This window comes from Tinamus guttatus, unplaced genomic scaffold, assembly GCF_059628265.1.
Source record: "Tinamus guttatus ecotype Peru unplaced genomic scaffold, ASM5962826v1 Tinamus_guttatus_pri_ptg000416l, whole genome shotgun sequence".
NCBI lineage: Eukaryota > Metazoa > Chordata > Aves > Tinamiformes > Tinamidae > Tinamus > Tinamus guttatus.
In genome coordinates this window covers 202,777-218,599 of record NW_028288950.1, presented here as the reverse complement: position 1 = coordinate 218,599, position 15,823 = coordinate 202,777, and the positions used below count along the sequence as shown (strand labels likewise).

The 15,823-nt window shown below is 42.7% G+C and overlaps 1 protein-coding gene across 1 annotated transcript in view; it reads right to left on the bottom strand.

Moving 5' to 3' along the window:
* Positions 1-15,823, bottom strand: part of SORBS1 (sorbin and SH3 domain containing 1) — a 116,421-nt gene that overhangs the window by 35,555 nt on the left and 65,043 nt on the right. The window contains exons 8-12 of the mRNA XM_088531405.1: positions 13,048-13,422; positions 10,095-10,242; positions 7,718-7,747; positions 4,897-5,072; positions 3,877-3,940 (exon numbers count right to left, since the gene is read on the bottom strand). Of these exons, the coding sequence (XP_088387531.1) occupies positions 3,877-3,940; positions 4,897-5,072; positions 7,718-7,747; positions 10,095-10,242; positions 13,048-13,422 (793 nt within the window). The remainder of the gene's footprint in view (positions 1-3,876; positions 3,941-4,896; positions 5,073-7,717; positions 7,748-10,094; positions 10,243-13,047; positions 13,423-15,823) is intronic.

The following is a 15,823-nucleotide window of genomic DNA, read 5'->3' as shown; positions in this document are numbered from 1 at the left end:
TATCCCAACAAATATATCTTCAAAAAACTATCTTCAAAGCCGTTCATGTCTCGGTAATTTTTTTTGTGCTGGTAAAATGAACAAAATTATTTACTCCCTTGAAGTAAAATGTATATATTCATTATAGTTCATCATTCAGACAGGAGTATCATATAGGAAAAAATGGACTTCAGGTAAGTATTAGTTTCCAATTGCAAATATCCTAATATCTACAATAACAAGGAGATCATGTATAATGTCTTCTATCTTATAAAGAAAAACGACGGTATTTCTTCCCATGCTACAGCAAGGAGTACTGAAACACTGAAATCTGTAATGACACAATAAAGACTAAAGAATAAATCAGAGACAAGTATTAAAAAGATATCCTAGCTCTTAGATTTGCATTCCTTCTTTGAGAGTTTCCTCAATTGAGGAAGGAATCACAAATTCATAGTTTCTAAATTTGATTCTTTTGTAAGGAGAGGCATTTCTCTTGCAGCTCCTAGAGAATCTGCAAAAAAGTCACTGGTTGGCCCAAATCTCTCAATATAAATGCCTTAGACTCTATAGATATTTTAGAGAGAAGCCCAAATAGTAATGTTTCTAGGAGAGCCTATGTATCAATCCATATTAAAAAAAAAAAACACCTCTGATGTTTGGATTGTACAAAACCTGAGCACATTTTTTTTTTTTTACAGACACTATGTGATTGAACACATGGCTTTGGAAGTTTTACAAAACATTAAAACATGAACTCCAACCCATCTACAACATCAAGTATTCTGGGTTCCTTATCGAGGAAAGAATCCAAGCAGATATTAGAAAGTAAAACATTTCCCAGTGTAGTGATAGTAAAGTGCTTGGTCCAATAAAATTTCAAACAGCTAAAAACAACATATCACTTTCATCTGCACATTTGTAAATGCAGAGGAGATATTTATGGGGAACCAGACTCCTCATGTACTAACATCATTGGTTTATAGCAAACTGCATTAGTTCAGACAAGAGTAAAAAGGATTCTTAAACTTCACTATGATCGAGAAAATTGAATCACTGTAAACAACTTCTTTATCACCAGTTATGGAGGCGTTTTGTCTCTCTTGCATCCAAACTCACATATCATTCTGCCAACAGAAACTAATTTACATTTCATTTATGATTTGCAGGGCAGGACTCTTCATCTTGAGGTTTCACTAAGAAATGAGCAAATATCTGAAATATCTCTGTAATATCATCACACACTGATGTTAGCAGTGAACTGCACCTTCCATCCCCTAGTCTTCTCGTCCATCTCGGCTGGAAGCCATATTGTATGTTTTCCTTCACTGTACCCACCAGATGCTCAACCTGAGCAGTGAGGCAGTTAGTTAACAGTCTCACCAGGGATGGCTTGAGGCACAAGCTAAGTAGGCAAGTTCCTGAACTGCAGTATCCAAAGCAGTACCAAAACACCAAAAGCAGCTTCCCAAACAGGAAGCTGCTGTCTGTCCAGTGTGTGCAGCACAGACCAATGTTTCTCCTATGCAAGTGTTTCCATGGCTATGCACATCTACACATAATTATAGGCTTATCACCACAGTAAATACTTCTCCACTATCCCTGAAAAATGAATGCAAAACATTTAAAGAATCTGCTGAGCACTTGAGAAGGCTAAGGTGTTATTTCAGGTTATAAACAAGGTTTTCTGAGGAGACAGTCAAATTCTGTCCTTGCCTAGATATGGCAGTGCACCTAAGGCCAACCCTGAGAGTTCGTTACCAAGCTACGTCTCTTCTAAAAGATTATATTGAGGGACTGATCCAAAACCCACTGAAGCAAGCAAACAATTCTCCAATAGCCTTCTGTGGCATTTTAGGTCTGTCCCTAATTCTGTGTTAACATTAAAAACTAGAAGTGAATAATTAAATAAATCTATTGATCCAAGAGCAGGGCAGGAGAATCTCAGTTAAACCATGTCTTTACGTGTAAGTCAGCATGTAGGCATGTTAAGTAATCACTGCAAACACATGGCTAGATACAACTGACTAAGCACATAAAACCAAGCAAATTTCAGGACTGTAGCATTAGTCAAAGTCTAGTTTAAAAGCCAGAGGAGCACTGCAAAGCCAGAAAGGCATCACACGGTCAAGGCAATGCTTAGAGTGCAGCAAATCATTAGGAGGCAGCATAATGCTCAGCAACTAGAAAAAAATTCCAGGGAGAAAATAAATGGAGAAGGCAGCATTTGCGCAGAAAAGTACATATGATCCTTGATCATTACCTTCAGAGATAGGACTAGGAGTAGACGCAGGAAACTGGTATGTAGGAGAATAAGGATTGTCTTCTGCAGCAGAGAAAAGCAGTGGATTTTGAGACTATCCACCGTGAAGCGGAGGTACTGTTTCATCCCCCAATTTCCTATCACCATATGATTTTAATGCCTACTTTAATCATATTACAGTAAACGGCATCATACTTTACAACAGATTAGAAGGATTTAATTATTTTATATATCATACAAGAAGGTATACTGGGGTAACTGAATTCCCAGTCAGCATAACAAATAGATAATGGCAATCTAGAACCTGAATCTAGTTAATGCTATGGTGCTATGGTGCAGTTAACTCTAAGCACAAGACAACAGATACTCTGACTAAGCTTCTGGTACCTTCAGGTTTTTGCTGGATTTCAGGAAGTTCAGGAAATACGTACGTAGGGCAATAAGGGTTTTCTTCAGGAGTGTCTAAGCAGAGGATCATGATTTGAAAAAAGAACAGAGAGGAAAGATTTAAAGGAGAAAAGGGATGAGACATGAATCCATGCAAGCTGCAGAGCAGCCCCTTTCTTGCTGACGTTGCAGCATGACAGGGCCCAGATGCTCCCTTGATCATTGCTGCCTTGCGCTCCTGGACCTTGTGAGAGATCCTGGAAGCAGTGGGCACTGAACTCATTCTCCTCCCTGAAGTGTGAGCTCTAATGCTGCTGAAGAACCACCTCTGTTAGGGAGCACTGGGATCAGGAAACACAGTTAAACTCATTCTCATTCCATCCAATACAATGCAGTGCCTAAATATGCAAGAAGCTCATCACGACAGCACCTGCAGCAGCAAATACAGCTCAAGTTTTGCATGCTCTGTGTTTCATTTTAAAAGCGCAGTTCTGAATGGCATCTGCCTGGACATCAGGCTGCTTGGAGGGCTTCATTTGCAAATGCTACTGCAGCCATTTCTCACACAGAAGAACGTGAACACACCAGACAATCAGGTACAGAAGTGCCACAAAGTAGTGGATTCCCTGAGAATGCACCACTACAAAGTTTGCATGTGTTCACCACAAATTCAGATTTTTAAAGGAGAAAATTTGGGGTTTTGAAAAGCAGAGTGTTGATCCTGAATCCACTGAAATCAACAGGAATCTTTCCATTGGTTTCAGTGAGTCACAAATAAAGTTTTGTTAGGCTTTATTACTAAAGTTTTATAACGTAAATATTTTTCCTTTATTCACAGAGCAGTTTCAATGATAACCTGCCCTCCTTCAAAAGTGGGGAAAGGTTGGTTTTTGGTTTTTTTTTCACTTGCCAGTACCACAGTTCAGAAATCTGTTTTCTCTAAATATAGAATTTTTATCAGCTTTTTGATTTCACATCTCAAATAGTATTCTTAATTTCACAAAGGCTCTGCAGTTCACCTCTTAGAACAACTCACACTTTTCCTTAAATTTTATTTGTTTCTCACTTTTGTCTTTAGGGATGTTAAACACAGTAGTTGGTTTCTGCGCACCAAAGCAAACACTAATATATAAACTTACAAAACACTGTTATTTAACATTCATTATAATTCTTCATGTGTATAAAACAAAACGTTATCAAGGCGATCCTTTAAAATAAATTAAAAAAAAAAAAAAGTGTTCCAGTACCTCTGTTTAGCTTGTGGATCTGTTTGAACATTGTCTTGTACCAGTCCTTCGATCTCTCTGTATTCTATTGGAAAAAAAATACATACACACATAAATATTGACACATGTGAATTCTGACAGCCTCTCAAAGTTTATAGGAATTTTTCCCGCAATTAATACTTAATGAACATTAAAAATATGAGTAATTTCACTCAGATGTCTCATATTCATTGTAGCTTCATGCTTGACCCAAGTTACTGTGCAAGCTCTGCAGAACCAGATTCTAACAGAGCTTATCTGTGTAGATCATGTGGAAGGCTTTTCAGAGTAACTTACTGACATATGAAGCACAATTTTATTTTAATTCCATATGTCAAACTTTTGGGACATTTGTGCTTGCAGTCACTGCTAAGAGTACCCAGATTTGACTGCCTAGTCTTGACTTGAATCTCTATGCTTAAGGTTTTCTATTGACCAGTTCTAGGATCTCAGACATACAGATACTTTGGTGCTAGTTACACTGGCTGAATATAGACTTTTTTCACAGTTTAATTATAGTTCACAAGCCTGTACGAAGTCAGACCAGATCTCACAGTAGTGTGTGCAACAGCAACTCAGCAAACCTGATGCTATTCTGTTTTGTGGAGGAAATTAAACTTATTAGCCTCAGAGTGGATTTGATTTCATTCATCTAGAAGTAGATGCATTGCCACATCTGGTCCTACACATTGATTTCCTCTATATTCAACAGAGTCTCAGACACATTGAGTTTTCAAGCCACTCCAGGCACTAATGTTAATGAGTGAATTGTTCTTTTCCTTTTAATTCCCTCAATCAGAACTTAATTAAGTAGCTTTGAAGAAATATTCTCTCTTTTAGATAGCTAGAATAATATGAGATGAATCTGATGATAGCTCAGTCTGAGCCATCTTCCACTAACTTTCTGCACACTCTGGTGCTTCAGTGAATTCCCCAAGTCTAAAGGCAGGGAAAATCTGGCCCAGGTTTTATGCGCTGACCACATGTCCAGTATTGTCTTACCCTTAGTGGAATGCCAATATCATCGACGGAAGTATCAGCCATATGCTGAGGGCTCTTTACAGTTCTTCTCTTCTCCTCCATTGCTCTTTTCTCACCTGGAGCTGTCTCCTGAATTGGTCTGTCCTGTGTGTGTGTCAAATGTACTTTATCAGGACCTGCTCGGTCTGGCACTGGATCTGGAAATGAAAACCGGAGATTCTTATCTTATCCCAGCACCTCTCCACATCACCATACTCCACCCTTTAAAGACAAACAACTTGGCAAATTATTGATGAGACAGACTGTGTCACAGCTGCTTGTGCTCAGTGTCTGGACTGAAGATGTACCAAGAAAATGTCTGATTTTCTGTCTAGCATTCCCTCACGTACCCTTCTTCACAGGTCTAGCGATGGGATCGGCCATTGCTCGTGTGAGACTACAGCAGGAGATTTTGGTTTAGGCATCTGTTTGGTTTTTGCTCTTTTTGTAGAGGCGGTAGCTCTGAAATCTCCATCAAAACTACCCAGTGATACACTCCTGAAGGTCTCCTTTCAATGCTCCCTAATGGAAGATCCTATGAGGCAGTAGGTCCATAACCTCACCGCAGCTTGTGCGGCCTGACTAGGAGGCCGGTTGTTACAATTGCTACTCAGCTCTTCTGATTCATTTCTGAGCCCCAACCAGTGGAATTTACCAGCTGTTTACAGACTCCAGTGGTTAGTACATGTATAGTCAGTCCTGCACTGCAAGTCTGCATTGAGGTGGGAGCATGCAACTAATTAGAAGCACCAGCTACGCTGTGCTGGAGACGCTTCAATTCCTCTCTGACCTCAGCTTGTGTCCAACTGGAGAACAGCAGCTCAGAACAACCCTGCCCTCCATAGCTTCCCTGCAGAAGGGTTAAACTGTGACATGCTGTGTTGTGATTTTGGAAGTTCCTCTCACTTATTCAGGATGGCAGACAAGACAGGACTAGAGTTGCAGACTCCACGCTCCAGATGGAACTGCTTCCCTCCGGAACACCTGGCTACTGCCTGGCTGACACGGACGGGTGGCAGCAGCCACCACAAGTGCACTCCTTAGAAAGGAACCAAGGGAGCGCAGGGCGCTCTGAAGCTCTCCTGTGCACTGGAGAGCTGCAGCATGGCAACCTGTAGGCTCTGCCAAGGACAATTTCTGGGTGGATTTTCTGGAGAGGAAACATCTGTGAGTTCACAGTCTGCCTCATCAAGGCTTTGCCATGTCCTAACCTTGTTATATCACTGCATGCATTGAAGACAGAGAAAGAGAGAGGAGATGTTTACCCACATGCACATCACCATATTGCTCAAAGCCATTAAATGCACAGATATCTGAAAGAGGCAGTTAGCAGAGGAAAGGCTCGTGCATAAAGAAGCACTGGTCTGTTGGTATCCACAGCAAACACAATTCTGCTCTGCAAAGTTCAGCATTTGAAGGAATTCTGTTTGAGGAGCTGGCTTGAAATGACCATCAGACTCAAGTCTTTCTCATCTTAAAATAAAAGGAAATAATGTCTGGAAATGGTCAAAATGGGGCAAAGTTTCAATAAAATCCCTGCTTAGCATTTGCATCCTGTTTTCCCTCCCTAGAAATGTAGGTGCACTCTCTTTTGGTCTTTTTGTCTTCTTAGTGAGGAGGCTGTGACCAAATGCATGGGGAAGAGGGGGCAACCACCAACTCTGTGTGGCTGCTTTATCTGCTGAGGGCAAGTGAAACCCAGCTGTGACACAATGTGTTCCTGACCACGGATTGCTTGGGCTACAGCAAAATAGTCTGCTAGTTCAGAAAACAAAAGAACTTGGAATCAAGAAGGGAAGCATCTTGGAAAAGAAAAAAGCAACAGGAGACCTCAGTCTGGGTTTGCAGGTATGCATTAAACTCACAGGTGAGAGGTGTCTGTTCCTACATCACCTACACTGAGGGAAGGAGAGGAGAGAAATCTGTGTGAAATAGAACTCGTATGCAGCCCAGTGACATCCCAAGAGGTGACAGCAGAGGAGAAATGGGCTGGTGGAGCTAATCCAGATCCCGTGTAGCAGAGCACAAGAGAAAAATACAGGCTTCCTGTATCTGTAATATTTAAAGTATCTAGGAAGACTCTGTAACACTCTTTTTGCTCTCTTTGTCCTCTCCTCAGGGCAGTCACCAAAGAACAGCAGTATGCTTGGCTTCTGTAGCACATCACAGACTGACCCCTGTTATTCTGTGGTGAGAGGGAGCAAAAATGAACGAAAAAACTTACTGCCCTTCAAATTAGAGACTTTGCAGATCTGTTGCAAAATCATATAACTGCCTGGTGAGAGAGGACTGGCAGTGTATGTGCTTAGCTGCACACTACAATTTTATTGTATATTTCTTGAGATCTGGCACAAGTATTCCTTCTTGATCTTCGAGCCATGTAAACACTGATTTTCTTTTCTTATCTCCTCCCTCCTGGTCCATCCAAAGCACCTCCACCTTCCCTCCGCTCTGACTCATGGCTGTGAAGTAAAACATGATAATATGACCCAAGGGAATAAATTTAAAGGTCCAAAAGGAAGAAGATAACAAAAGCAATCAAAATGTATGCAAATCTTATGAGTTTGGAGGAATAGACTAATAATTTAGACGTTAGGTATATTAACACGGAGCATTTGGAGAAAAGAGTGAAGTCAAACATTCAGTGACCTGAACTGAGCCAGGACATTTATGTGGAGAACAAACTCATTTCTTTGCAGTTCCTGAGAAGTGTGTTTGCTTAAGATATTCCACAAGCTACAGAACAACAGCTTTGCTCCAGAAGAGGCAGCAGCTGGAAGGTAGCAGACCTTTTACACCATACCTGCCAGGCTACTAAGCCTTTTTTGCTGTTCTGTGGTAAAGGAGGAAACAAAACAAAAAGAAATACAGAACACATGGGTGAGACACAAACAGCAAGTGCTCTGGTGCTGCATTTCTGACAGGCAAGAAATACGCTGTAGACAGAACAGCAGCAGCTGCTGGAGAGAATCTGTTTTCAAACACCCTGCCAAAGTGACAACCCACAGTCCTTGCTCCACACAGGAGCACTGTTGAATAACACAGTCTCATGACGCAGCGACCAATACATTTGCAAAGAGCAACTATCTGTACATCAAATAGAAGTAAAAAAGCTGGACAGGAGACAATTTAGAAACCAGAGGAAACTCACAGAGTCAAAAAACTTGACAAATAACTCTGTTACTCTGTAACACAAAGTACATGATTAAATGATAAGGCTTTAGTATTTTGTGGGGACATAGTAAAGCATAATGCTGATTCTTGCTCAGTTTTAGTACATCCTACTGAGCTACAGATTCAGTGATTTGCTGACAGATACAGTTAAGGGTTAAGGATATGATTGTCAGAACGGTCCCCTTATTGGAGGATTTTCATTATGGGCTTTCCCAGATGGGAACATCTGTGATAGCTTCCAGGGTATTTGGCCACCCTAATATGGATAATCAAACCTGCTTTACAAACTGATGCCTAAATGACCTGCCAGCAGCACAGCTGGGAATGAACCAAGGATTCTCAATTCTCTGCTCTATACTGTCCCTAGCAATTAATCCATTTATCTGAAGCATGAAAGCCATTTAAAAATAATAAAATATTTTATTGACATATAAAATGCAGCCACTCTTGAAAGCTCATATGGTTAATACAAAGATTTCAAAACTTTACGTATGTCATCACACCTGTTATATATTCACATTAAACCATGCCATGCAATTCCCATCCAGGAGCGTGCTTGGAGGTGGCGTGAGACACTTCACCTAAGGAAGTGTGCAGTTAGTAGGAGTCCCTCAGTTGTACACTGCTTGCTAGGAGAACCAGACTTCACTACATACTGCTACTTAGTGGAACAAGCCAGCAAAGGAAGCTGCTATTTCTCCTCATTGAGCACAGCTCCCTCACCAGAATCTATGAACTTTGCTTTTTAATCACAGCATTTCTGCTCTGCTAATCACCAATGGAAAGCATCTCATATGCCTTAGTGTGACAGCTGTCAGTACATAAAACAACCCGCTGAGTGCAATGGGAAAAAAAGGGTTTGTAATCTGAAGCTGATTACAAGCTGATTTGCTGAATCTGAGAAGCAACTGGGATCTACCCACTGCAGAATTCAGTCTTCTGAACAGAGCATCAGGAGTAAGTGGGGTTTTTTTGCAAGAGAGGAGAAAGGTGGGAGTCAGGATGTCTCAGCCTCAGCCATCACCTTCACTGCTGTGCTCAATCATTAACCTCCTGGCACCCACAGGTGGGTTAAAGGGTCTGTGCTTGAGGAATCTTCCCTTCTTCCTCAGGGGACAGGATATTAGGGATGAATGGGCGTTATATTGAAAAAACTATTACATTTTTCAGGTGAAAAAGTTTTCCTCTTTACCTCTGACAAGAAGAGAGAGTGCTGATAGGTGGAAGCTGAAGCAGAGGAAGGTACTTGCTATCTGTCTCTCCTGCCTCCCCAGAGCTGGCTTGTAGCCCCAGGCACCTACCAAGCTGACTGAAGCTTTCTTCCTTGATTTTGTGTCCTGGGACTGCAAACAAAGGCCAAAAGCCTGTAGGCTATTCAGAGCAGGGGCTGAACAGAGGAATATAACTCCAGGGAGCAGGAGTCATTAAACATACCTTGAGAATCCTCAGAGGAACATTCAAAGACTTGAAATCGGTAACAAAAGAAAAGTACATGTTTGTGCAAAATTAAACATCAAAGAGAAAATTAATGAAGGCACTAATGGATATGAAGGGAAGGAATTCAAAAGCTACAGTATTAAGTGATGTATAACCATTGACCTGGGAGGCTGGGGTAATGCCAACCATCAGAACTGAGGACAGCCAAAGTTCTTTCTAACATCAGAGGCAAAGGGATGGTACTATCCGCTCAGAGGAAACTGTGGTGAGGTACAGAAAGTCTTTTATCAGTACACAGGACAGTGCTCAATCAAGGTTGTTCATGCACAAATCCAGAGGTCAAAAACTACTACAGTGATGGTCTAGAAGCATGGTCCACGCCTCTAACCATATAGGCATCATCGTTACTTGAATGTTTTGTGCTTCAGCCACTACACCTTCCTGAATGTATCCTTGTTATCTCTTAGTAGTCTGGCCAAGACAAGTCCATGGCAAACTCATGCTCCAGTTCCTTACAGTTTAACAGCTTTGCTCAGTCTGAGCCACAAAGATCTATTCGCCAATCTTACCTCGGTTGTGTTGCAGGAGGACAATGGTGGGATTGACGATGGTGGTAGAGGGGTAGGCAGAGGAAGGCTTGTTGATTGATGTGAATGAAGTTGAGTAGTCAGTGCCAGTGCTAGGCTGGGGAACTTCATTTAGCACAGGACTAGGGTCCTGAAAAGGAGATAAGGCATCAGTATCAGAATGCAGAGCTGCTGCAACACTAGGAAAATCTTGAAAAAGCCATTTTAATCAGAAGAAACATAATCACAGCAGAATTTAGTAAAAAGGCATAAGCACAAACGTTGCCCTGCTCCTTGTATGGACCCTGCTCCTTGTTAATGCAATAAGCTTGCTAAGGCAGGACTACAATTCTTTGGTGTTGGTTTCTCAACTCCATCCCCCAGGAGGAGATTCATCTGCCAGACTCTCTGGAGCAAACACACGGTGGCAGGAATGAGCTATTCCGGTTATGGGGAACCAGAACATCAACCTGCTTCCCCTGACACCCACGCACACAAGCGCTATTTTCTGTTTTAAAAAGATTCCTTTCACAGCGAGAAATCAAGACATGCAAAACTCATGCAATTCTGAGTGAAACATCATTACTGCACCTGGTTTGGCAGGAAGATCAGAGAAATAAGGTTAACATCCTCACTCAGGAGACAACACACAGTGTGATACCACCATGGTTAAAATTAAGCAAAAAATAGATAGGGGATAAATAGTAGGACTATAGCAAAGAAGATGCATAACATGGCTTTGCTGCTGGAGCGTGGATAGCAAGCTGCTCTTCTCTCCTAAAGCATCTGGCTCTGTTATTTATTTTTAACTCACCTCTGGTAAATCATCATAACTCTGTAGGAATAAAGGCTGTGTCAGCAGGGAGACTTTAAGAAATAGTTCATATTTGAAAACCCTCAGGCCAGAACTACCAAGCCTTTTTTTTTTTTGTAGGAAAGGGGAAAAATAAGGAAAGGACAATGGCTTAAGACTATGTGCCTGTTTAAACTGCGATATTTCAAAATTTCTTAAGGGATTTGGATACACCATTTAAGTTAATGGGGAATGAGCATCTAAACAGAGTGAGTGTGGAATAATGGTGTACCAGATTTTTGCACTCCTGCTACTCTACTGTCAGACCGAAATGCTACAGGCCACTGATCTGTGAAATAGAGCTGAGCATTCAGGGCGATTTTCATCATTTTTAAAATAAATAAAGCAACGCACACAGAATATTGCTCCAGGAGAGCTGCTATTCCAGATTTTTCTTGCCAACCCAGTACAATTTTGCATATGTCGTTATCAGTGAAAAAGACTTATAAGATCAGAAACTCTCATGTGCCAGAGCAGGGGCTAGCTCCAGAACTCAGAGAAATCATGGTCAGAATTGGCCATAATAAGAACGAGCACCTACAGCTACTGCACTCCTGAAGGGAAGCAGCAAGAACAATCTTGTTCTGCTGGATAGAGGTGACCTTGCTGCAAGGAGCATTTAATCAGGTCATAGATATTTCATGATGAAATAGCAAGTTCTAATTGTCTCCGAGAGGTGCGACCACAGCCATTTTGATGGCTTTGGTAATATTTCAAAAAATAGTCCTTGGAAAAAGGTGAGGAAGTTGGGAAAAGCTAGCAGAGTAGGGTCTGATGTTTGTTTGATGAATAGCACACAGAGAACCCATCAAAGAGGACTGTCAGGGCAGGGCAGGCTCAGTCCTGGCTAAGCCACCAAAGTGGGTGAACGAATACCTATTTAGATCATTGTGGAAAACAGTTCTGTGGACAAATGCCCAATATGAGCATGCCCTTAAAATAATCCTCTAAAACTCTTATATCACCAAAACCAGGTACAACTGGCACTACTCCTTTGGACTCCTGATGAATTTTTATGGACTGTAGAGCTGGTCTCCAAAAAAACACTTCAGCTGTTCTCAGCAGTAAAAACACCCACTGATTTCAACCAGAGCAGAAAGAAGCCAACGCTGAGAACTGCTGCAAATGTCATCTGTGGTTATTTCTCTTTTTCCACTTGCCTGTTACTAGACCCTTGTAGGGTCATCAAAAGACAAGAAGGTATCATCATGGGCTGCAGTGCTTTCTGCAGAACTTCTAGTCCTTCTATTACCAGCAATCATGTAAAAGAGCTGGCATTTATAAGACTTCGGTTATAAGGATGGTCAAGTAATGCTTGCTTCCTCTGCATCCTTAACACAAAGCTAACTTCCCTCCTTGCCCCTCAGAACTTTTTTTAGAAGAGTGGAAGCCTAATGCATGAAAAATGCAGTGAAATCCAGGTTAAACTTGCTGCAGTTCTTCTTGAAAATTCTTAAGAACGTTCTTAAGAACGGGAGCCAGACAATTCCAAACTAAAAGGACATTCTCTATGTCTCCTAATCTACTGCGTGGTGTCTCCATGCTTGCAGGAGTCACTGGTCAGTACACACAGCACTGCTTGTAGGTCACTGGCTACTGGCACTAGCAGCAACCTTAGTCTGATTTCAGCAGGCTTTTGCAAAGAGATCTAGATGGTCTCACGGCTCTAAGTGGAACAGAAAGCCAGCTCTAACCTTTAACTGCCTCCCTGTTGCTGCTTGAAGTGTTATTCAAACCCCATTTAAGGATGCTATTCAGAGAGTCTGAAGAGAACAGGCAGGTGCAGCCATTCTGCCTGCACAGAACTCATTATCCTGAGCAAGTGCTGCGGGAGGCTCTGGAGGCGTGTGCATCCCCTAGCACGAGGGCACGGAAGAGACAGATCAACATCGTGCGAGAGAAGCCAGTAAGAAGACCCAAGCTGCGTAAGGCAGGCAACTCGCATGCACTAGTAGAGGACATAAACAAGGTTTCAGTTGTCATGCTGCTGGCAGGGAGTGAGTCAGCACTCCTCTCTCAAGTTTAGTATGCCAAGGAGAAAGTCATTTTAATCCGGTAATACAGACTTAGGAAAAGGGTGAGGAGGGTACTTGGCAAGCTTACTGTATGTGAGATGACTCCAGTGATTTCAGGCTTCAAGCCCCTGTGCAAAGCCCCCGTGACTGGAGGGACAAGTGAAGGTGGTGATGAGAAGGATGGCAGTTTCGGGTAAACGGGGGGTAACGTGCCAGATACGGAGGGTGCTTGGTTATGGTGGAAACCCCTCTGGAGGTGTGGGGGAATGAAATCATCTAGAGTCGGAAAAGTCAAGGGTGAGCCAGGAGAAACAGTCTCGGGGAATACGGAGCCTTGCCCGAAAGGAACCAGAGGTGGTGGTGGAGAGCTGGAGCTGCCTTCTTGATGCTGTCTGTCTGGGTTAACCTGGAGGAGGGGGACTACTATAACCCCAGGCTGAGCAGTGCTGCTGGCAGTGGCATCCTGTAGGAAACAAGGTGTTGTTATGCAATGGGGGAGACTGGCACTTGAGACAGCCACGTAGTGTCATGCAAGGATGCACCCAAAATAGTATGAAGCCCCAATAGATTTTATTTTCTCATGAAGATAAATTTCTTCAGCTCTGGCCTCTGTGAACATGCAGAGCATTTCACAAAACCTTCCTTCCCCTCGCCACCCGCTCCTCTTATCATTTGCAATGAGGCTGAAATCAGATCACAGAACAGTTCTGCATTTCCCCATTACTTGAGAAGCATTAACCATCACATCACAGTTTGCTGCTTTTACATCTCCCTGCTTACCCAGCCCAACACAACCCCCTACAAACGCACACACGCAACCACCACATATCAATATGAGGGTGTTAAGTATTATCACACAGAAGATCACAGGATTCAGATGGAACAACAGACACTCAGAAATTAGGAAACAGGGGAATAAAGCATTAAGGAAAGACTGTACTAAATTAAAGAACCGTTCACACAGCTGAAAGAAAACAAGGTTATGGAGAAAACATGTACCATGCTGCGTCCCATTGCCTTGTATGGCGGCTGCCGCTGCTGGGTAAGGTAAGGCTCTTTTCTCATCCTGTCCTCTCTGGCAGCTGCGCTCTGGGGCTCTACCACTTTGTCCCTCACAGCTTGCGAAGGTGACGACTGAGTCCAGGAGGGCTGGCCCGCACCAAAACTAAGTGCGTCTTTACTGAGGACAATGTGAAAATACGGCCTGGGAGGAATAGGAGGAGGAGGAGGAGGAGGAAGAGATTTTCCAGTATCTGTTACAGAGGAAACAATGTCCGTGGCTGGTGCTTGAGTGAGCTCAGCGCCCAAACTGGTGCTGGCTGCTGGGTCATGTGCGGTGCCAGTGGAATTTTCAGATGCGGCCGAGCAAGTGCTGTTAGATAAACAAGCTACATATAGTCTGCTGACCTTTTTATCCGCTTTCGTCCCATGACTGGAATTCATTCCAGCCTTACTACTGGGATCTGCCCTAGCAGGGGTGTGTTGTGTGGATGATGTGTCTGACAACACTGAGCAACTTCCCAAGAGTGGCTGGCCAGCATGCACCTTGTCTTTGGGGCTTGAGGAAGGGGGCTGCCCCGCTTGCAAGCCTTGCTTCCCACTGGGGACGGCCCCATAGGGGGTGGGTGACGAGAAATAGGAGCGTGCGCTGGCATTTGGTGAGGCACGCTGCGAATAAGGCTTGGGGAGATTTGGGTACACGCAGTCCATGATGGGCACTGGCAATAGGTTGGACGCTCTCGTGTCAGTGCGAGGACGCCATGCAAAGCTTTCCTCTTTGGGGAGAGGAGGACGGGGAGGAGCCAGGGCCTGCCCAGCCAGGCAGAGGCGAGAAGAAGAAAGAGGGAGAGGAAGCAGCACCAAATGAAAGGAAAAAAGGGGAAAAAAAAACAATTTGAAAGAATGAATTTAGTCATTAGATTTGGGTTAAGCAGGTTTTAATACAGCAAGAATAAAAAGCAAATACAGTATCTGGAAGGCCAGCGCAGAACTCGCTCACACCCTTGATCTCACACATTCTCTCCTCCCCAGCACTACTCCCTGTGGCATGCAAGCCCTGCCCAGCTCAGCTCCCTGTCCACACGCCTCTCTCAGGGCTACATTTCAGCTACCTGTTGTGCAGACAGGCTTCATTCACCATTTCTCCAGGACAGCCTGAATAAAGATTCAACATCCTAGTTAACTAAACCCACACTCATGATGACCGTGTAACCAAATACTTCGCAGCACTGGGGCCATTTGAATTGCAAAACCAGATCCACAGCTTTAGACTCTCTCTGCCATTCTTTCGAAAAATGGAAGTTATGAAGCTGTGTCCCTGCTAACAAAAGCAGATGTCACATGAATATTATAATTTGTCATGTTTAGCTAAATAAAAAGTCAGCATTTGTTTCCAGCAAAAGCTGACGCTCAAATTCTCTTTAGGATTGTTCAGTTCTAAAAAAGCTTTAAGCAAAACCAGAACAATTAAAGTTCCTTAAGGAAATGAATTCATAAGAATTTGCCTCCTGAGTCAAGATTGCTGATACTGAAATCCTACTTTCAGTAAAGAAAAATAAATGCTTTACTGTTTTCAGTGTTTCTGAAGGTTGCCACTCTAAAACTGCTTGCTGATTGCCACTCTGATTCCTATCATAGTGAATTTTTACCAAAAGCCAAATTGTTCTGAAGCAAAGTAAATAACTTAGCAATAGAGAGGTTTCATTTTATTTACTGCTTTGCTGCCAACAGCTAAAACAAATAAACTGCTAGAAGGAGCAGAAATAAAACACCAGCGCAGTGAAGAGTAGCTCCCTGCATTCTTGCAACTTAACCCTTTGAATACTATGGAATTGGGTTTTATACACACACCCCTGCCACATCTT